The 23,823-nt window shown below is 44.1% G+C and overlaps 1 protein-coding gene across 1 annotated transcript in view; it reads left to right on the top strand.

The window, feature by feature from the left end:
* gabrg3 (gamma-aminobutyric acid type A receptor subunit gamma3) overlaps positions 1-23,823 on the top strand; it is a gene marked incomplete at both ends in the record, with an annotated part of 73,188 nt that overhangs the window by 15,569 nt on the left and 33,796 nt on the right. Inside the window, 2 exons of the mRNA XM_080505923.1 lie at positions 7,906-8,126; positions 20,111-20,193. Coding sequence (XP_080362049.1) covers positions 7,906-8,126; positions 20,111-20,193 — 304 coding nt within the window. The remainder of the gene's footprint in view (positions 1-7,905; positions 8,127-20,110; positions 20,194-23,823) is intronic.

Below are 23,823 nucleotides of genomic sequence, written 5' to 3'. Positions count from 1 at the left end.
TATTTTTCATGGAAGTGTTGGTGTGGGGAGAGGTGGAGAGGTGGAGGTGGTGGAGGGCCTTATTGGTGCTGGTCCACGTGGTCCAGGGGGGCGTCTTGCTCTCCAGGGTCCACTGAACTTCCTGTAGGGGAACAAACAGTGAGAGATGATGAACTGATGACCTGAACTCTGACAAGAGAAGCTTCTAGTAATCAATGTGTCTGAATTCATTCAGCAACCACTCTCTGGGGTGTCTACTCTCGTAAACATTCTGCATGATAAGACAACGGGTTCTGACCTCATCGTCCTCTTGAGCTTACTCTCCAGCAGAGAGCCTTCATGTGGGCCATCTGCAGAGCTTCAGCCATGAGGTGGAGGACTGCTGCATCGCTCCATCCCCTCCATCCTGCCTGGGCTTCTCTTGCTGCTCATCCCACTGACGTTGCTCATCCCACTGACGTTGCTCATCCCGCTGACGTTGCTCATCCCGCTGACGTTGCTCATCCCGCTGACGTTGCTCATCCCACTGACGTTGCTCGGCCACCTGATATTGCTCAGCCAGCTGACGTTGCCTGGCCAGCTGACATTGCTTGGAAAGTTTAGAACACTTGGTCAGCTGAGATTGCCTGACGCGCTTATATTTCACAGCCATTCGCTTGTCACGTCTCTTGGTCAGCAGACGTTGCAGGGCCAGTTGACCTTGCTTGGCCAGTTGACCTTGCTTGGCCAGTTGTCGTAGCTCGGCCAGTTGACGTAGCTCGGCCAGTTGACGTAGCTCGGCCACCTGACATTGTTCGGCCACCTCACGTTGCTCGGCCGGCTGACGTTGCTCGGCTACCTGACGTTGCTTGGCTACCTGACGTTGCTCGGCTACCTGACGTTGCTTGGCCAGTTTACACCGCTTGGCCAGCTGACGTTGCTTGAAGTGCTTATATTTCTCAGCCATTCGCTTGTCACACTTTTTGGGCCTCTCACGCTCTTCGGCCAGTTGACGTTGCTTGGTGAGTTGATGTTGCTCCTCAGGTTGTGGCTGCAACTGCTGCTGCAATTTGAAGAAGAAAATGAGAGGAAAAGGAGGATGCGTCCATAAAAATTTGCAACAGAAAAGCAGAAAGAGGCACACTGATGTTTGCAAACACACACGCCAACAAATAATTAAGCCCAAAATGCAGGATTAAGCAGAAACAAAGAGCCTAACAAGGTGTGGTCAGATGGAGACGACAGCAATGGAGGGAAGCACAGGAGGAAAAGGGGAGAGGATGGAGGATCGATGTGAAAGACAGTGAAGGAAGATTAATTGAAAGGCTCGGGACAATGCAGAGAAAGGTCAGCAAAAAGGAGGGTAAATATGTCAACAAATTAATACAAGATGGCACAAAAAACAGAAAAGCGAGGAAAGACACTGTGAACATCCGTAGGACACTGGGAGGAAGACGTCACAATGCCCTTCTTCAAAATCAGTGACAAGTTTGAGTTTGGGACAATTCCAGTATTAGTATCTTTGGACCAAATTATCAGGCCACATTTCCACACTTATTGTCAGGAGTACACCAAATCGATATCATTTGTTTAGTTCAGCCGAATCAGTTGATCTAATTCTGGATGTTGTAGAAGGAGGTATACAGAATGTACCTACTGCAACCTACAGTAAATGATAGAGCGATTGCAAATGGTACTGTTGTAGCTGTACCATACTCGCCATGAGTTGCATTGCCAGGGAATTATTCAAATTCTAAAGGGCACTTACCTGTGGAATGTTGGAACCTGGAGACCGAGGGGCCCAGGGCTGTGGGGCCCAGACCTGAGGAGGCTGAGGGGGTTGTTTTGCCCAGAGCCCAGGCTTGGTAAGTGATGAATGAGCTCATGGTGGCTCAGTTAGTGAGCTCATGACTAATGGGGAGCCACAAACTTCACTATTTCATCCTCACTAATTCTTCCTCTCTACTTCTCCTTCACTACTCCATGTCTGCCCGCAAGATATTTTCAAAATGTTTCCACATCTGCTTCCTTTGAGTCGTGCGGTTAGCTTTGTTTGTTTACTACCCAGAATGCATTGTGCACTACATCATGTCTTCTCACCCCGTCGTCACATCTTCACATCCTCTTCTTGTGATAAACTGAGAAAGAAGGCAGATAGTTTTACAAGACTGTATATGTACTGGTGTGTGTGTGTGTGTGTGTGTGTGTGTGTGTGTGTGTGTGTGTGTGTGTGTGTGTGTGTGTGTGTGTGTGTGTGTGTGTGTGTGTGTGTGTGTGTGTGTGTGTGTGTGTGTGTGTGACCTTGAGTCAGCATTCGTCAGCAAAAAGAGGGTTATGCTTTCTTTCCTTGGGCTTTTCCATTCTCATTGGTGTACAGCGAAACAACACAACAATGGCTGACTGAAATTTTTGACAACCTGGGTTTTCCTATTCGGGAACATTTTGTGTACATGGGAGCCCATGATTTGTTTCCTTTTGAATCGACCTCGAACTGAGGGCATATTCATTTCTGCTGCAGAGTACCATGTCTTTTCTGGGCGACGAGCATAATTTAAGCCCCATTGTTGAAGAAGTCTTTATATGTAGTCAGATCTGCCATACTGGTATTGTGTGTGATGACAATGCAGGGTATAATTCAGGGTGCCATGACTTGTTCAGGATGCAGATGGTGATTCATTTTTTTTGTGAGCGAACTCAGCAGACCAATTTCATACACAGAGTACAACCAACGCGGGGAGTGTTCCACACATCTGTGGTGAAATTTCAATTATAAAATTTAAAGAGCCCATTATTCATGTCCATGAGTCTTTTAAAACATTTTACCAACTGGGGATCTGAAGGGACACTGCCTGCGGAGTCTTGGAAACAATTGAGAAAAAGTATGGCAACAGAGCACTACAACACCACAACTTTATAATAATTATACTGTTCAGACATCTTATTTCTTTGGCTCATAAGTGCCATGTACGGTCCAAAAATGTCTCCCCTAAAATGAATTTATCAATCAATGTATTGTTTATTCATTAATCTATTTAAGCTCATATCCATGTATTGCCCATCCACTCACCATTCAACATTCATTATATTCATCACTCCATTCACTCATCCATATCCCATCACAATATAAAAGAAAATTTCTGATACTTTCAGGGTTCCTGTACCTATTAAGATGTATTTAGACAATGAAACATAATCGAAATGACCTACTGGATAAAGAGAGGCGATATCACTGACTTTAACCGTGGCATGGTTGGTTGTGTCAGATGGTGAGATTCCAGTATTTCAGAACCGACTGGACCACTGGGACTTTTATTCACGACATCACTGTGGTTTATAGATGTAGAGATTTCTTGCCTCATAAGGATCACTCGGTACGATTTATGTTTTGGTTGGCTATCGATAATGATTAATAATGATCAAAGATAGTTATTAATTGTTATTGAAATGTAATCTGATGTGTATCAGAACCTCGGAGCTCCACTGTCTTAACAGGAAATGATAGACAATTCAGTTCTATCAGTCTCATAAGATATACTAAACAGTTCATCAGGAATTTGAATTAATAGTTACATTAATTACAATGACCAGAATTAACAGTAAAGATTGAAGGATTTTGGAGTTGTTAACACAGAAGAGTCGACATTTCATTCTCCTTTGTGCTCATTAATAAAACAGCAAGTATGATTCCAAACATTATATTTATTTACAATGAAAACAAATAAAACACAGATTCTAACTACCTATATACAGCTGTGTGTGTGTGTGTGCGTGTGTGTGTGTGTGTGTGTGTGTGTGTGTGTGTGTGTGTGTGTGTGTGTGTGTGTGTGTGTGTGTGTGTGTGTGTGTGTGTGTGTGTGTGTGTGTGTGTGTGTGTGTGTGCGTGTGTGTGTGTGTGTGTGTGTGAGAGGTGTGATGAACTACAAAACAAGATGGCGGATCACAAGAAACTCCATTCCAATGTTTGTTATCAGAGAGCAGGAAGTCTGTCCTGGGTCTCCACCATGTGCTGGAGAACAATGGAACATGGAAGCTAGTCTTTAGCGTCTGCTTCCTGTGTGTCTCTGCTAAAGGACCATTTCTAGAATGACTTGATGTGAATGAGACTTGTTTTGTAAAACGTCAGGAGTCGTCAGATGGTGTTCAGTTACTGTGTGATGTTGTCTTTGATGTGATATGTGTAGGATTGTGAGTTAACTAGTTAGTAAAGCAAAGATTAGCATGCAGACCCTGTGTCTGTGGCAGAGCTAACGTTGGTTTACAGGTTGATCACTGCTCCTAATATCATTATCTATAGAACTCAATCACTGTAACAGAACCAACACATCTTCATAAAGTTAAACAGTTCTATCATAGCATCAGGTTTAACTAATCTCAGGTAAAGCCCAGTTGTTGTTCCCACTTCCTTGAAGGAGTTCAGTTGTTGTCCTGCTGGAGGGAAGCTGGTGTCTTCTCCTGTAGTTAGCACCTCCTGCTAACTGTGGTTGCTGGTTCTGCAGGCTGAGGAGAAGAAGATGAAGTTGATGTTTCAGGAGTCCTTCTTTGCAGCTCCTGGTTGTTCCTTTTGTCCAGACTGAGGAGCTGGTCGCTCAGGTCTGTGATGGTTTTCCTGCTGGTTGAGGAAAACACAAAGAAGTTCTGTGAGGCGTCGTTTCCCTGGTCCGTCCTGGAGGAACCGGTTGGTTTCCCTGGAGAGCTGTGGGTGCTGGTCTCTAGATCAGGGGAAGGTCTGACCCTCGTGGTGGGTCAGCAGAGGAGTTGAGGAGTGGAGGCCCTGGTTGCAGGCAGTGGTGTTAGCTGGATGCTAACACTGGGTGAGTTGAGCTGCTGGGAAGCTGCTCTTCCTTAGTGTTCACAGGAGAAAGCTCACTGCAAGACTGGTTTTTGCAGCCTTTTGTTGCAAGTGTGTGGATTAGAAGGTGTCAAATCCTGAGAGCTTCAACCAATCAGTGACTGGCTGAGTGCATGGGGGAAGTGTCTTGTGAGCAGAAAGCGGGGGAGGGTCTGCAGTGACAAAAGGTCCCCCCCCCCCCCCACTGGGTGTGATGGTCAATCACATTCTCATTCTTATGTCATGACTGTATCATGACATATGAAAATTGTCTTTCCCTAGAAATGAACAAACTTTCTGTGGTTTTGTGAGATCCCAACAATATATATAGTGCATGTACAAGAGGGCGGCCTGCTTTATTATGTAATGTCTGATGAGTTTAAAATGTTTTAGATTAATTTGTATTGTTTTTGAACATGTTTATCAAATTTTAGTGGAGGATCAAGGACCAACCCAAGATATTTAAATTCTGTTACAGATTTTATGTTTTTATTTTGCAGTTGTATTTGAAAATTCTGGTCTATATTTTGTTTTCTAATAGAAAAACACATTGAAACGGTCTCGGTTGGGTTTAGGACCAATTGGTTTTGAATGAGCCACGGATTTACCTCAAGCCATACACGTGGACAAAACGTCCGCTGCCTGCTCCGGTGACTTGGCGGGTGCATAAAAAACGGCATCATCTGCGTACAGTCGGCAACTGGCACTTTTGCAGGTCACAGATCAGTCATTTATAAAAAGACTAAACAGCAATGGTCCCAGTATGGAACCCTGTGGTGTGCCCCTTTGAATGTTAAGGAATGATGACTTGTCTTGGGAAACTTTCACATATTGTTCCCTGTCCTGAAGATATGATGCAAACCAGCCCAAGAAAATTCAAGCGATAGCATTTTGGATAAAAGGAGGCCGTGGCTGACCATTTCAAAAGCCTTTTTAAGATCTAAAAATACTGCTCCTACCACCTGGCCCCTATCCAGGGACTTTTTCACATTCTCAATCAAGCAGCAGTTGTCAATCTCAGTTGGATAGCCAGATCTAAAACCAAACTGCTGTGGATGGAGGAACTGATGGGCGTCTAACTGGTCAGTTGTGCAGCAACTATTTTCTCAATCACTTTGGATAGTAGAGGCAAAATGGAAATGGGCCTGCAATTGCCCATAGAGTCTGGGTTTCCTGCTTTAAGTATTGGCACAACAACTGTTTTTTTCCAGCCTGAAGGAAATTTACAAGTTCTTATGGACAGATTGATGAGATGCGTCAAAGGTTTAATCACTATATCTTTTAAGAAAGCAACAATTAATGTTATGGATATCACTAGATTTGGGGATGGCTGATTTTATGTTATTTTTGTTATCAGATTCACCAAAGTATTTTAGTCTCTTTTTAGTTAGTTTTCTCACCGTCAGAGTCAAGTTGTGGTCTGACAGTCCAGTTATTATATTATAGGTTTTTGTAATGCGCTCTGGTTTATTGGCAAAAACCATGTCAATTAGTGTTGTTGTTTGCCTAGTAATACTCGTGGGCCTATTAGTAATTTTTTGATAATGACATTTATGTTAGAGAGCCGGTGCGTGGAGCTTCAGAGGAGGCAGAGCAGGTGCAATTAGTAATAATTTATTGATATTGCAAGACCTGGGAGACGAGGGAACGGAGAGTGCAGAGTGTGCACAAACCCCTCCTGCCCTCAGCAGCCATCTTCCCACCCGTTGGGTTTACTATATATATATGTATATATAATCAATAAGAAATAATATGGAGAACTACATTGTACAGGATTTATTTTCTCCCAAAAAATCTGAAACTCATCCGGTGACGAGTTGTTCGTTCACCCTTTGTTAGTTCACTTTTATAATCATTATCAACGTATTATTTCCCCATATTTCCACACCATAACTCATATATGGAAATGAGGGAGTTATCTAATAAGTTGAGTTTATTTTGCTCTAATTCTGGAATCGGACTTTACACATTAAACCAATATCTTATATGCTGTTATAGGCAGCGTCCAGCTGAGCTTTTCATCAAAAGTCCGAACATTTCATTTATTGTATCGGTCAAAAAATGCATCAAAAAATGCTGTCATGAAGATGTAAACAACAAATAAGTTGCTCTTATTGCTTGCATCTATTTGGAAATGTTATGACTGCTTTTTTTCTCACTTCCTCCTCCACGAGTTCAAACTGTGTCTGTGTGTAATAAATACATCACTATTTATCCGAGGCCACTGAAATGTTACAAATAATTCACTGATTATAATACGTCTTCTATCTGGCTATCCTCTATCTGGAAAAACATATGTTCATCATACTTGCATGTACTTACAACATGTGAGTGAGTAAGGACACCGTGTGACTGTCGCTCTACTGCGAGCACAAATGCATGAGCGTGACACCAGGACTGTAAACTTGTGAAAACATGAATGTTAAAGGGTTCAGAAATCCTGTGTTCAGACATTAGCTTGAGGAGGAACACTGTCTCTGCTTGGTTTCATTTCAGGTCACACCTTTTCCCTTAAAAAAAAGTGTATTCACAATCTATTTTGTAAAAAGTACATGCATTGTGAAGTTCTCCTGAATGTGTTTGTGTTCTTCTGTGCAGAAAAAGAGCTAATAACCAGATGAGCCTGTCACTCCTTGTCATATGAGACAGATTGTTTAAAACACGTTGAGGGTGAGACAGAAGACAACAGATGAGGTAACAAACAAAAACAATTATGTTAAAAAAAAAAAAAACTTTGACTGACATGCTGTTTCTTACAAGGAAACGTGGGCTAACAATGACACAACTATACACTGCCTAGGACATAACAGAACAGTCAGTGACTTTTAAATAAACTGGTCACCACAATTGGGAAATTGCTCTGCACAGTACCTTGAAGGTGTAATCTATTACTTTGAAAGGGTAAATCACTGAGAGACACCAAGTGAGGCCAGTGTCCAATGCACAGTCCAGCAACCAAACAAAATGGAGGCAGTGACAGATGATAGATGGTGTACAGTGATGTGTTACTGAAACACATAATCCACTGTCAATTAAGAAGAAAAATCAATACTGTTGAATCACGTCTGGAATTGCTCCCATTGTCTGTTTGTACACGATATCCATTTTTCTCCCTATAGGAATACCAAATTGACATCATCTTTGCCCAGACGTGGACAGACAGCCGGCTTAGATACAACAGCACAATGAAAATACTGACTTTGAACAGCAATATGGTCGGACTAATTTGGCTCCCAGACACCATCTTCAGAAACTCCAAGAATGCTGATTCCCACTGGATTACAATGCCGAACCAGCTGCTGCGGATCTGGAACGACGGGAAGATACTTTACACTTTAAGGTGAAGTCTGAATTCCAACAAGGCACATTTTCCTTCACAGTGTGTAGAGTGGAGTTCTTTCCAAAACAGATGCTTTATTGTCATGATGCAGGCGCATGAAAAAAGTGAGTTTCGAATGAGTAATGTAAAAAAATATAATGTAAGCTATAGAATATATGCACAAGAAAGTGTACACAAAGTATATGTCAGACTATACATTAGAGGAAAAATGTTCTATATAAAATTATTATGGTACAAATTAAGAATTTGTACCTGCTGTATTGGTAAGTGATGGTGTGTATGTTGTGGCTTGAAAGGCATTGCTGTCTGTTGTTGAGTAGCAGTCAGAGAAGTAAGGAATTACACAACATAATGTTCCGATACACTTTGTGCTTTGAGAGCAACACCTCCGGTAAGTTTTCATACAGAATAATTATCCATCCATCCATCCATTCATTGTCTGCCGCTAATCCAGGCCGGGTCGCGGAGGCAGCAGTCTGAGCAGAGTTGCCCAGACTTCCCTCACCCCAGACTCTTCCTCCAGCTCTTCCGGTGGCACCCCAAGGTGTTCCCAGGCCATAGAGAGACATAGTCCCTCCAGTGTGTCCTAGGTCTGTCCTGAGGCCTCCTACCGGAGGGACATGATAGGGAGGCGTCTGGGGGGAATCTGAAATAGATGCCCCAGCCTCCTCATCTGGCTCCTCTCGATGTGGAGGAGCAGCGGGTCTTCTCCGAGCTCCTCCCTGGTGGCTGAGCTCCTCCCCCTATCTCTAAGGGTGACTGAGCTCCTCACCCTATCTCTAAGGGTGACTGAGCTCCTCACCCTATCTCTAAGGGTACGCCCAGCCACCCTACGGAGGAAGCTCATTTCAGCCGTTTGTATCTGGGATCTCGTTCTTTCGGTCATGACCCATAGTTCATGACCATAGGTGAGGGGAGGAACGAAGATCGACCGGTAAATCGAGAGCTTCGTCTTTTGGCTCAGCTCCTTCTTCACCACGACGGACCGATACAACGTCCGCATAACTCCAGACGCTGCACCGATCCGCCTGTCGATCTCTCGCTCCATCTTTCCCCCAATCGTGAACAAGACCCCAAGATACTTGAACTCCTCCACTTGGGACAAGGGCACTCCACCGACCTGGAGGGGGCAAGACATCTTGTTCTGGTGGAGAACCATGGCCTCGGATTTAGAGGTGCTGATCCTCATCCCAGCTGCTTCACACTCGCAAGGTCCAGGTTTGATGGAGCCAACAGGCCCACATCATCCGCAAATAGCAGAGATGAGATCCTGTGGTCCCCAAACTGGACCCCCTCCGGCCCCCGGCTGTGCCTAGAAATTCTGTCCATATATGTGATGAACAGAACCGGTGATAAAGGACACCCCTGCTGGAGGCCAACGTGCACTGGGAACAGGTCCGACTTACTGCCGGCAATGCGAACCAAACTCCTACTCCGGGAATACAAAGACCGAACAGCCCTCAACAAGGGACCCTGGACTCCATACTCCCGGACCACCCCCAACAGGACATCTCGGGGGACGCGGTCGAACGCCTTCTCCAGATCCACAAAACACATGTGGACTGGTTGGGCGAACTCCCACGAACCCTCAGCAGTTCGGAGTATCCGACCTTCTTGGAGTCCCTGGAATAGATGCTGGATAGTCCTTCAACTAGGGCCTCTATTGTTCTACTGGAGGACTTCAACGCCCATGTGGGCGCTGACAGTGGGGTGTCCATAAGTGCACGTGGCACCAGTACACCCTAGGCCACAGGTTGATGATAGACTTTGTAGTTGTGTCATCTGATCTCCGGCCACATGTCTTGGACAATCAGGTGAAGAGAGGGGCAGAGCTGTCAACTGATCACCACCTGGTGGTGAGTTGGATGCGCTGGACTGGGAGGAGGCTGGACAGACTTGTCAGGCCCAAACATGTCACAAGGGTCTGTTGGGAACGCCTCTGCTGTTCTGAGCTGTGGCCGCAGGGTCTCTGGTGCCTGTCGTGGCGGCAATCCCTGAACCCAGTGATGGAAACCGGAAGTAAGGGATGCTGTCAAGCTGAAGAAGGAGTCCTATCTGGCTTTGTTAGCTTATAGGACTGCCGATGCAGCTGACAGGTACCGGCATTGGTAAGTGATGATGTGTATGTTGTGGCTAACAAGGCATTGCTGTCTGTTGTTGAGGCAAAAATTCAGGTCAGGGAGGAGTTCAGGGAGACCATGGAGGAGTACTATCGGTTGGCCCTGAGAAAATTCTGGCAAACCGTCCGACGACTCAGTAGGGGGAAGCAGTTTTTCACCAACACTGTTCACAGCAGAGGTGGGGAGCTGTTGACCTCAACTGGAGATGTATGAAGGAATACTTTGAGGACCTCCTCAATCCCACCACCTGTCTTCCATTGAGGAAGCAGAGGCTGGGTTCTCAGAGGTGGACTCGTCCATTACCCAAGCTGAAGTCACTGAGGTTGTTGCTAAGCTCCTCGGTGGCAAGGCACCGGGAGTGGATGAGATTCGCCCAGAGTTCCTTAAGTCTCTGGATGTGCAGGGACTGTCGTGGCTGACTCGTCTCTGCAACATCGCGTGGCGGGGGGGGACAGTACCTCTGGACTGGCAGACTGGGGTGGTGGTCCCTCTCTTCAAGAAGGGGGACCGGAGGGTGTGTTCCAACTACAGAGGGATCACACTCCTCAGCCTCCCCGGGAAAGTCTATTCCAGGGTACTGGAGAGGAGGGTCCAGCCGTTAGTGGAACCTCGGATCCAAGAGGAACAGTGTGGTTTTCGTCCTAGTGGTGGAACACTGGACCAGCTCTATACCCTCCACCAGGTTCTCCTGATGGTGGAACACTGGACCAGCTCTAGACCCTCCACCAGGTCCTCGAGGGTTCATGGGAGTTTGCCCAACCAGTCCACATGTGTTTTGTGGCTCTGGAGAAGGCGTTCAACTGCGTCCCCCGAGATGTCCTGTGGGGGGTGCTCCGAGAGAATGGAGTCCGGGGCCCTTTGTTAAGAGCTGTTCGGTCTTTGTATTCCCGGAGCAGGAGTTTGGTTCGCATAGCCGGCAGTAAGTAAGTCGGACCTGTTCCCAGTGCACGTTGGCCTCCGGCAGGGGTGTCCATTATCACCAGTTCTCTTCATTACTTACATGGACAGAATTTCTAGCCAGGGGCCGGAGGGGGTCCGGTTTAGGGACCACAGGTTCTCATCTCTGCTTTTTGCAGATGATGTGGTTCTGTTGTCTTCATCAAACCTGGACCTTCAGCGTGCACTGACGTGGTTCTCAGCCGAGTGTGAAGCAGCTGGGATGAAGATCAGCACCTCTAAATCCGAGGCCATGGTTCTCGACCAGAACAAGGTGTCTTGCCCCCTCCAGGTCGGTGGAGAGACCTTGTCACAGGTGGAGGAGTTCAAGTATGTCGGGGTCTTGTTCACAAGTCGGGGGAAGATGGAGCGTGAGATCGACAGGCGGATCGGTGCAACGTCTGCAGTTATGTGGTCGTTGTATCGGTCCGTCGTGGTGAAGAAGGAGCTGAGCCAAAAGACGAAGCTCTCGATTTACTGGTCGATCTTCGTTCCTCCCCTCACCTCTGGTCATGAACTATGGGTCATGACCGAAAGAACCAGATCCCGGATACAAGCGGCTGAAATGAGCTTCCTCCGTAGGGTGGCTAGGCGTACCCTTAGAGATAGGGTGAGGAGCTCAGTCACTCTTAGAGATAGGGGGAGGAGCTCAGTCACCCTTAGAGATAGGGGGAGGAGCTCAGTCACCCTTAGAGATAGGGTGAGGAGCTCAGTCACCCTTAGAGATAGGGTGAGGAGATCAGTCACCCTTAGAGATAGGGGGAGGAGCTCAGTCACCCTTAGAGATAGGGTGAGGAGCTTAGTCACCCTTAGAGATAAGGTGAGGAGCTCAGTCACCCTTAGAGATAGGGGGAGGAGCTCAGTCACCCTTAGAGATAGGGGGAGGAGCTCAGTCACCAGGGAGGAGCTCAGTCACCAGGGAGGAGCTCGGAGTAGAATTGCTGCTCCTCCACATCAAGAGGAGCCAGCTGAGGAGGCTCGGGCATGTGTTTCGGATGGGAGGTGTTCCGGGCATGTTCCTCCAGTCGGAGGCCTGAGGGCAGACCTGGAACATGCTGGAGGGACTATGTCTCTCTATGGCCTGGCAACACCTTGGTGTTCCGCCAGAGGAGCTGGAGGAAGAGTGTTGGGTGAGGGAAGTCTGGACATCCCTGCTTAGACTGCTGCCCCTGCGACCTGGCCCTGGATAAGTGGCGGACAATGGATGGATGCAATCATCTGTATCTGAGAGAGGAGCGTACTCATGGTTTGATCATGGAACAAGCTTGGATTTCTTTCCTGGGTCTTGTTTTATTTGCTTGTGGCTATCGAAATATTCCACTCTGAAACAAGTGACTTTTATAATTCAGTCATTTTATATTTTGTAAGAGGCTTCTACACTAGAAAACGAGTACCGTCGCCATCGCCACCATGCCATGTTAAGATTAAATGACAATGTGCTGTTGGGTCCCATTCTTTTGTGTTACTTGAATGACGCCATCAGAGTGACTCAGCATGTGATTGGCTGAGAGTGGAGTAAGGGGGTGGGAGCAGGGTTAGCAGGGTGCTTGCAGACGATTAACGGAAACAGCAGCCCTGGTGGATGGTATAGAGCAAAGTATACAGTGGAGTAAATATCTTCCCTTCCCAGGATTGTTTCTTGGATGATGACAAATCATCCTTGCCCCTTTCAACCAATTCAGATTAATAGTTTTTGCAAACATATTATCCAAACAAAGCTGTGCCACAGGAATACTTGTCATCAGCAATTGTACGTGCAAATTGGCTGCTTGAGCTGTAAGAAAACAAATGCTGAAGCAGCCACCTTGGTTCCCTGAAGCAGCCTTTGTAATTGGAGCATTCCACATTAATATAATGTAACCTGCTCCTTTTATAAGAAGCAACTCTTGCCCTCCATCTTTTTGGCACTGTGTTTTAGTTTAAACCAAAAGCATTTCCTTTTCTAAGTTATTATTTATTACTCATTGCTTCCTTTTAAAAGCGATGGAAGAAGAACACTGTTTACATTTTTCCAATGGGATTGGATTTGTGGAAAAATACAGAGCTGGCGCAAAATTACCACAAAGGAAAAAAGGAAGAAGCAGCATTACAATGTGCGAGTCAAATCATGAACAAAAGCTTAGTCTGCCTCCTGATGCAGCTCTATTGACTATTCAGAAGCGGGCAAACTTTGAGGAGCAATATCCGCTGATGGCATTAGGAAAAGACAATGAAATGTCATTTGATATTAATTGTGCATTGGCTTGGCTTCAGTAAACATAGATGACATTTTGTGATCGCCAGGCCTCTCCCCCTTGCGCAGTATTGTCCCAATTCCATGCCTTAATGAGGTTGAAAGATCACACCAGAATCACAGTACAAAGAGATTTCTTCCTTTCCATCCCCTCCTCTTTTTCAGTCTCCACAATTGACGCATTTTTTTCACCTGCACTGGTTTAACTTGTTTGGTTTTTCAGGCATATGAAAGGTTATTTATTATTTTAGACCCACAAGTGTTCATGACTTCCTTACGGTGGGCCTGAAGTGCAAACCACAACAACAAATCACTAAACACAACAACAAATTGAAAAACACAACACAAATGAAAAAGCACAACAGCAAATTCAAAAACACAACAATAAATGAAAAAAACAACACAAATGAATAAACACAAAGGCGGTAACTTAACCCTCTGGGGCCGATTGACGCTCTGGAGCGTCAAAATCACATGACCGTTTGAAAAGGCAGTAGCGTCACAGCACAGCGTCATCTGGTCCAGTGTTTCAATCCGTGTCGAAAGTGCAGATATAAAACTACAAGCTCGTTTTTAAATGATGTTGATAGCCCAAATAAAAGCGGAGATATGAGGAAAACTGTGTCCGTGTTTTTCCGCGACATTTTAGTGCGTCAGGTGCAGAAGACCGGTCAGGAGTGAAAGTGAAAGTAACTGAGCAGCAAAAAAAACCAACACTTGTAATGTGCCAGTATACCTTTCACTCATTGGTTGAGAAGAAGAGCCCATGTCCAATCAAAAGTTTCCATAGTGGGAGGTGTCATTTTGTTTAGTTCACCCGTGAAAAAGTAAACAGAGAGACGGAGACAGCGAGAGTGAGTTGAGATTCATATCAGAGAAAAAGCGACTATTATCATGATTTGACCATGTAGTTAGTGTGTAGTGAGTGTGTAGTTAGTGTGTAGTGAGTGAGATTAGAGTGTTTTTTAGTTTCAAGTGAACTCTTTTTTTTTTTTCTATCAAAACAATGACGCGCCTTATGAACGTCAATCAGGCGCTCCGACTTTTTTTTTTTTTGAAGGAGCAGAGCATCGAGTCTGACACTGAGTTTGAGAGTGATTCTGATGGCAATATTGAACACCTCAGCTTATTTTTGTTAGAGGGGAGACAGGTGTCCCCCAGACCAGGACAGGTGTCCCCCACACCACATCCTGTCCCCATCATTCCAGCTCCACCACAACAGCCAAAGGCTAAAATGTAAACATTGCCTGCAGGAACACAAGAAAAGGAAAAACACTTCATGGAAATGCCATGTGTGATGTGTCCCTCTGTGTTGTGTTGGACAGAGTCTGTTTTTTTGAGTGGCACAAATAATTTGTCTTCACCTGACATTATATGTGTGACCTTTTGCAAATAGTTTTACAAAAACGCCTGAGGCAGTGCTTCTATTTCACTGTAAATATCTGTATATAATTGTTTTTTCAGTCCTGTTTTGATACATTTTAGTTAATTATAGTTTAGATTTACTTTACAAGTAAACAAAATGATTCGTTAACCATGTCTGTGAATTTTATAGTCAATAAATCTATGTTTTTACCACCCGAATTTGTAATTTTATGGTGTTTTTAGATCCACTGTTTTAATATAGTAGGCCAAAGTGATGAAAATACTTCAGAAATGCATTTATGAGGTTGTCCTGAACAAAATGACACCAAAAAAGGCAAAGTTTAAGAATTTTATATCTGAGATATAAAGGAAAAATCAATTGTAGTGAAAAACGGCACAAAATGCTTCAGGCCCCAGAGGGTTAAACAGAAAAGGTGGACCCGTTGGGAGCAAGAGATCTCTGATTGGACGACGGGACCCTACCGCTTATGAACCGGAGGTCATTTTGCTCGTGACTCGTTTAGTTTGGAGGAGAAAATACCTGGAAGGAAGGAGGAACAAGGTTTTGTCCAGCTGGAGGAAAGAGTCGGTCGAGGATCAACAAACTTTTCCATGTTTGGAAATTTGTTCTCCAGGCAGAATAACTTCCGGTTCAAAGGCTGAACGGCTCCGTCGTCCAATCAGAGAGCTCCTGATGCTCTTCCATTAAAGTTAATGTCATTGTGTTTTTCAATTTGTTGTTGTGTTTTTTCATTTGCTGTTGTGTTTTTGATTTTGCAGTTGTGTTTTTGAACTTGTTGTTGTGTTTAATGATTTGCTGTTGTGTTTTTCAATTTGTTGTTGTATTTAGTAATTTGTTGTTGTGGTTTGCACTTCAGGGCCACCGTACTTCCTTCCTGCTGACTGAAGAAATGTTACAAGCTTTCAGAATTTAGATTCAAAATATCTGCCATGGAACAGACTGTGTTGGAGATATTATCAACACTTGTCCAAGATGTTTCACAGAGTCAGACCAGCTTCACTGCATCTCCTCACTTAAGTCAACACTGTAGATACTTGATGTAGCTGAATTACGTTCCTATCATTATTCTGAAACATAAGTTATCGATTCTTTTTTAACATCAAGTTGAATGCAAGAATGTTCTTTATCTTGTTGGCATGTTTCGGCTGCAAAAGAATCTATAACATAGGTCCTTGATGCTGTGACGTCATGTCATGTAATTCAGTCTTTCACTCAGAATACAAAGGTTTAGCTCATACATTCGTCATTGACAGTTCCAAACACTGCCGAGAGAAGTTTCTAGTTTCCTGTCTGATGCTCAGCCATCTATCTACCCATGTGTCCCTCTGTCCTTTTCTTTGCACTGCCTTATCCAATCGGGGATCACAGGCCTTTGCCGATCACATTCCATTTAGAGTTATGAATCGATCTCAAACTCAGTTTCGGACTGTGAGAGGAAACCAGAGTACTTTTAGAAAATCTGAATGTATTGAACAATGCAAACTCCACATAAGCTCCTAAACACAGACTTTACATACATGTTCCGCTATAAGGCAAGAGTTCTAATCACTACACAACTGGCCAAATCCACTCTTGTACTAACATTTGAGCACCTGATGATTAAAAGGAATGGACTACAGCTTTCAGCCAAACATGTCAAGGATGTTGGGAGGACACTATTAATGTAGCACCAGAGCACTTGGACATCCTTCCTGTCAGGGATTAGGCTGAGGTTCTCCCTTTAATAGTGGGCGGGCCACATGTCTGGGCGGTCTGTTCCACACCTGTAGCCAGTCTGCAGTCACTACCATGCCAGCTATATATGTCCTGTCTGTGTGTGTGTTCATCATTGGTCTGTGAGTCGTCGATGTGTGGTCCGTCCTGTTCACTGTCTGGAGTCCAGGTCGGCTGCACACCCCGGGTCGAGGAGCAACCTGCATCTCACGTCGGTCTGTGCTGTCCTTTGTAAATAAAGACTTGGTTAAACGCCTCAGAGTCCTGCAACTGGGTCCTGTCTGCTACCCGTGACACTTCCATCTGCTTTGCCTCTACCGTTTGTGGTCTGTCATCCACATTGGCACAGCTTTGCGTTTTAGGAGCCCCAAAAAGGTTTTTTTTAATTATTTTTTTTACACGGGTCCCAGAGTGGGGAAATTCTAAAACAACAACTCAACCTTGAGGTGTGAACGACACAGATGGTGCACGTCTGCGGAATGCCGCCTCGGGGCCTCCTCCCAGTCAGAGGTAAACATCTTCAAGGAGGCGATCAGGGGCTCCACAATCGGATGAACTACCTCAACTGGATCCTCTCAATGTAGAGGAGTAGAGGCTCCACTCAGTCTCTCCTGATGGCTGAACTTATTTCAATTGCTTGTATCTATCTCATTATTGCTTAATTATTTGCTTAATTACTGTTTATACTGAAGTTATATTTCTTCTATTTTACCTATTGCTTTTTTTTAACCCTGCATGCCCCTGTGTTTCCATGCTGCTGCTGCTGGAACTGTGAATTTCTCTTGGAGATCATTAAAGTATCTATCTATCTATCTATCTCTCTATTCAGTCTAGAACCACAGTTCATGCCCACAGGTGAGGGTGAGGGTGTAGGCAGCCCAGTGAACACGTAGCTTTGCTTTGTCGCTCAGCTGCCTTTTCACCAAACCGTCCAGTGCAGTGACCACATGTACCGGTTTCAGGATCTCTTCAAACAGCCGGTTTGTGTTGCAGAGGCCCACTATGCCACTTGGCTCCCCACATTCTCTCACTGTGAGCACTGCATCACTCCATGTTCACCCACCTTACAGGTAGTAGGCCCACCACGTACTCCATCGTGTATTAGGGCTGTGCTCTCTACGACACAAGGGTCACCAGGTGCTTCTGGGAAACACCAACCCCAGGCGTTGTGCAGGCAGGCTACACTATTTGTGTTTCCTGCTCAGGGTTGAGTCTTGAGCGTGTTTGTGTGGACCATCACTACAGACCTGTCAACCTTGGGTGACCCCACCAGGAGCACGTGTGCCCGACAGCAGAGCTCTGGAGTTCAGTAAACCTTTGTGCCGCGACAAGCCCACAGTCATGGATGGAAGACTTGGACAGAAACAACGTCACTTTTACACTCTCAGCCAGAAAAGCATGAAAATATAATTCAGCTGTTTGAACAATTCATCCAAATACTTTCATAGTTCATTACTAATGAATAATAACTTTGATATTCACTTATTTGCATTTCAGGACACAGTCAGTGTTTGGTTACAGTAAAGTTCCGGGAGTGATATTCAGCTGCCGGGGTTAAGGTCTGTCCTTTGGGAAGGTTACTTGAGCGAGAACTGTAATCCGTTACAGTTTGCAAGTTACCTGTCAAAAAATGGAATCAGTAACTTACTCTAAGTACTAAAATAAAACAGTAATGTACCAGAGTACTTTTAATTACTTTTTCTATTACTTCACCAGCAAACATAAAAAATAAAGACAAAGAATAGAATGTGTCGTCTGCTCAGAGACATCTTTTTCACAGCAGATACAAATTGCACTAAACAGAACAAGTTTTGAACTAAATCAAAACTCAGTAACAAATTTCTTTAAAGAATCAAAACCACAATACAAATAAAGCTTTCAATTATTCAAGTGTTTGTCCTCAAAACTATTTCTATTGAAGAAAATGTGTTCATCTTTTTCAAAACACTTTCAAAACTCTCTCTCTCTCTCTCTCTCTCTCTCTCTCTCTCTCTCTCCCTCTCCCATCCCATTTCGTCATTGGTTTTAATGTTGTTATTTTCTGGACTAAATATAAATGTTTGATAGGTTTGAGAGTATCTGGCAGCATGAATCACTGACTGACAATAACTGAACAACTCAGTCAACGAGTAACTAGTTGACAGAGTCCAGGTGTGTTTCAGTAAAGTGAGCAGGTTTTATCCTACCAGATGTTTCTTCGGGTGAGACGTCAAGTTCCTGGACATTCACAGCACTTTCACTGCTGGGAGGCTTAATTTGCACTGTACAGAGAGGTTAAGAGACTCCTCCCACTTTAAAACGTAGTGATGTCAGAGTTTCCAGCCAGAAAATGTGTTTCTTTCCCCGGAGCAGCCACGACGAGAGCAGCTGGCTGCAGAATCCAGAGCAACATGTCGTGTCGGTTGTTGCTGCAGTCTACCTGAAAGCGTCGGGAAGAGTGGAAATGCACATGTGACACTGCAGTTCTAGTTTATTCATCTGATTTTCTACTGTAATCCTGCTCAGTAATCCCACTTTTTATCAATATACCTAGAACGAGATTACACATTTTTTTTATGTACTGTAACGGATTACAGTTTTTACACATTTTTGTTGTATCCCAGTTACGTAACGCTGTAATACAAGTAGTTCGTTACCCAACCCTGGTCCTGTGCCACAACAACTGGAGGCTTCGGAGACAAGATAATCTGCAGACATCTGACGGAGCCATTCAAGCACCATTTGGTGATCCTACTGGGGGAACAAGAAGCCAGTTACAGATGGTGGGAGTTGTTTTTAACAAGTTGGTAAAAGATGTCAAAAATGCTGCAATTCACAGTGTTTGGCTGCCAGTGAGAATGGGAGTAACAATACCTGGAGCCAAACCAAAGAGGCAGAAGGACATTGAAGGTTTTATATAAAACTCAATTTAATGAGAAAACTTCTTGGAAGTTTTGCAATGTTGCAGGTGTGTTTTTGTGCCGACGTGTTGTTCACCTGTCTCCCATTAGAGTACACATTTTCTGTAAAAAACGAATTGATCTTATTAAAAACAACAATAGATTTGGTGTGCACTCTCACAGCTTGAGGTCTTAAAAACCACAGACACAGATTTGTTGACTCCTCGCTTCAAAGTTGGCTCAATAAAGATTTGCAGTTTAGCTATTCTGTGTGGTCAAAATTAAAAATAAAATGCATTTTAAAGTCTTTGAAGACCAGCAATGGCACTGAACAAATGCTTCTATTCATAAATGTAAAAATAGTTGGCAAGGAATCGATTTGAGCAGATAAACACAGCAAAAGCACACATGTACACATTGTTTGAGGGCAATTCTTACTCACAAAACAGCAAAGTCAACTTTTGATACAAGTTCCAGAGTTACGCTTTTTTTTTGTGATACTTTAATGCTGGACACGGAAAGCTTTAAAATCGTACTGATATACTTTAAAAACTACATTTTCTGTTCAACATTTATTGACAAGAGGTGCCCTTGTGAAGAATCCAGTCAGTATTTCATTCTGACTTTGTATATGCTGACACTTCTGTCAATCATCTTTCAGAAAGGAAATCTGTCAGCTACTTTAAAGACTGAATTTTAACATTCCTTACTTGCAGGTTGACAATAAACGCAGAGTGCCAGCTGCAGCTGCACAACTTCCCAATGGATGAACATTCATGTCCACTCATCTTCTCCAGCTGTGAGTACAACATGCTGATGTGACAGTGAATCCTCTCAACTGTGTGCAGTGAACCTTGTGTATGAGGGAGACTTACAGGTGATGTCCTCTGGTGAAATGCAGAATCGCTTCAGTTTCAAACACAGTGAGCACCAATCCTATTCACACTGAGATTACTTTCTGGAGAGTAAATCACTGATTAGACACCTGGGACACACAGATTCACCCCGTCACTACCAGTGACCGTGACCTGTCACTATGACGTCACTATCAGTGACAGTGACCTGTCACTATGACGTCACTATCAGTGACCGAGACCTGTCACTATGACGTCACTACCAGTGACCATGACCTGTCACTATGACATCACTATCAGTGACCGTTACCTGTCACTATGACGTCACTACCAGTGACCGTTACCTGTTACTATGACGTCACTACCAGTGACCGTTACCTGTCACTATGACGTCACTACCAGTGACCGTTACCTGTCACTATGACGTCACTACCAGTGACCGTTACCTGTTACTATGACATCACTACCAGTGACCGTTACCTGTTACTATGACGTGACTACCAGTGACCATGACCTGTTACTATGACATCACTACCAGTGACCGTGACCTGTCACTATGACGTCACTACCAGTGACCGTGACCTGTCACTATGACATCACTACCAGTGACCGTGACCTGTCACTATGACATCACTACCAGTGACCATGACCTGTCACTTTGACGTCACTACCAGTGACCATGACCTGTCACTATGACGTCACTACCAGTGACCGTGACCTGTCACTATGACGTCACTACCAGTGACCGTGACCTGTCACTATGACGTCACTACCAGTGACCATGACCTGTCACTATGACGTCACTATCAGTGACCGAGACCGGTCACTATGACGTCACTACCAGTGACCGTGACCTGTCACTATGACGTCACTATCAGTGACCGTGACCTGTCACTATGACGTCACTACCAGTGACCGTGACCTGTCACTATGACGTCACTACCAGTGACCGTGACCTGTCACTATGACGTCACTACCAGTGACCATGACCTGTCACTATGACGTCACTACCAGTGACCGAGACCGGTCACTATGACGTCACTACCAGTGACCGTGACCTGTCACTATGACGTCACTATCAGTGACCGAGACCGGTCACTATGACGTCACTACCAGTGACCGTGACCTGTCACTATGACGTCACTACCAGTGACCGTGACCTGTCACTATGACGTCACTAATAGAACAATCACCCTCCTAGTAGACAATGGAGATTTAACCCTTCACTGCTCAAGGATCCAGACTTCCTCACATTCTTTAAAAAACAATGGACACTCTTTTTAGAAACAAACATTCTGCCTGGTGTTTCTCCCGGTGTCCTCTGGGAGACGCTAAAGCTGTCATGAGAGGAAGAATCACTTCTTACTCCTCACACAAAACCACAAAGGAAAAAATAAAGGAAAAAGAACTAGAAGATAATATCAAGACCATAGAGACAGCTCATGCTGCTTCCAATGACGACCGCTTATTAACGGAGTTAAAGAGATTAAAAATGCATTTGAATGAAATAATTGAACACAAAACACAATTTCACCTACAGAGATTACGCTGGGAGAACTTTGAACATGGAAATAAATCCAGAAAACTCTGAGCCAATCAGTTAAAACCAAATAAAGAAAAGTGTACAATCCCCTCAGTTGAAACTCAAAATGGTGAAATCATTTGTGACCCTCAGGAAATAAACACTACTGTCAGAGAATTTTATAGAAAACTTTACTCTTCACAAATTAACCCTTCACAATCTGAACTAGAGACTTTCTGAACAGTTGACCTCCAACATTAAAAGACGAACAGATCCAATGATCAAACTTCCTCAAGGTTCAATCTCGACAGAGGTACCAGGCAGGGGTGTCCACTCTCACCATCTCTTTGTAATTTTTATAGAACCATTAGCAGCAGCCGTTCGACAGAACAATAACATAAAAGGAATACGAACAGCAAATGTAACCCATAAAATACTCCTTTATGCAGATGATGTATTACTTTTCTTACAAAACACACAGACCTCTCTTCCAGAAACAATAGAGTTAATAGACAGATTCTCTACAATTTCAGAATATCCTATAAATTGGAATAAATCAGTTGTCTTGCCTATTAACTCTATTTTTCAGCACACACCAAATACTCCACTAAAACCAGGGAACATCAAATACCTCGGCATTAATATCTCAACCAAACTGTCAGACTTGGTGCACTTAAACTACACCCCCCTTATTAAAACAATAGAATAGGACCTCACTCGGTGGAGGACACTTCCTATATACCTTATGGGGAGAGTAGCAACAACTAAAATGATGGTCCTGCCTAAAATTAACTACATCTTTTCAATGATCCCAACAAAACCACCAAAAACATGGTTTAATAAATTGGATTCCCATATCTCAAAATTCTTATGGAAAAATAAACCATCGCGTATAAGTTTAAAAACACTGCAGAACACCAAGGACCAAGGTGGCTTAGAACTTCCAAACTTCTATAATTATTATCTGGCCAATAAATGACTTCATGTGGTAAAATGGATTAATCAGAAACTTAGATGAAGGCTGGCTGGACATTGAAAAAACCTTCTGTGAAGATCTCCACATCAGAGACCTTCCTTTCTTCAGTCCTGTCATCAAAAAACACAACTGCTTTAAAAGCATCAATATAAACAATCTCTGACAGCTTGGTGGAATTTCTTCAAATGAATGGATCGTCACTCATTCCCTGCAAACTCACACCTTCTGGAACAATCCTGACATCCTGCAAAGGAAGAAACCAAGAAACTTCACAAGATGGCAGAACAAGGGAAGAAGAACCTTGGAACACCTTCTCTTCAGTAACTCTTTTATTCCATTTAAAGATCTAATAGAAACTTATGGTATCAGTCAAAACAACTATCTGGAATATCTTCAGCGCCAGTCAATTATACAAACAAAGTTAAAACTAGAAGAGATGAACCTAAACTGACCTCAGACAGTGTCAAACCTCCTGAAGATCTCAGCTCCAAAACCACTTTCTAAAATCCTTTAATCCTGTCATGTTCCAATACCACAATATCCCTTCAAGCTCCAAATGGGAAGAAGATGTCAACATCAACACAGACCCAACGCTTTGGTCACTAATCTGTAGAAACACATTCACAATGAGCAGAAACACCAATATACAGCTCAGACAATACAATGATACCTGTCTACACTGTGATCTCCTTGATACCTGTCTACACTGTGTACTCCTTGATACCTGTCTACACTGTGATCTCCCTGATACCTGTCTACACTGTGATCTCCCTGATACCTGTCTACACTGTGATCTCCTTGATACCTGTCTACACTGTGTACTCCTTGATACCTGTCTACACTGTGATCTCCCTGATACCTGTCTACACTGTGATCTCCCTGATACCTGTCTACACTGTGATCTCCTTGATACCTGTCTACACTATGATCTCCTTGATACCTGTCTACACTGTGATCTCCTTGATACCTGTCTACACTGTGATCTCCTTGATACCTGTCTACACTGTGATCTCCCTGATACCTGTCTACACTGTGATCTCCTTTATACCTGTCTACACTGTGATCTTCTTGATACCT

The sequence above is a fragment of the Blennius ocellaris genome, assembly GCF_963422515.1.
Source record: "Blennius ocellaris genome assembly, chromosome: 12".
Classification (NCBI taxonomy): domain Eukaryota; kingdom Metazoa; phylum Chordata; class Actinopteri; order Blenniiformes; family Blenniidae; genus Blennius; species Blennius ocellaris.
The sequence above is the reverse complement of the archived record's forward strand: the minus strand, read 5'-3'. Positions and strand labels throughout refer to the sequence as shown.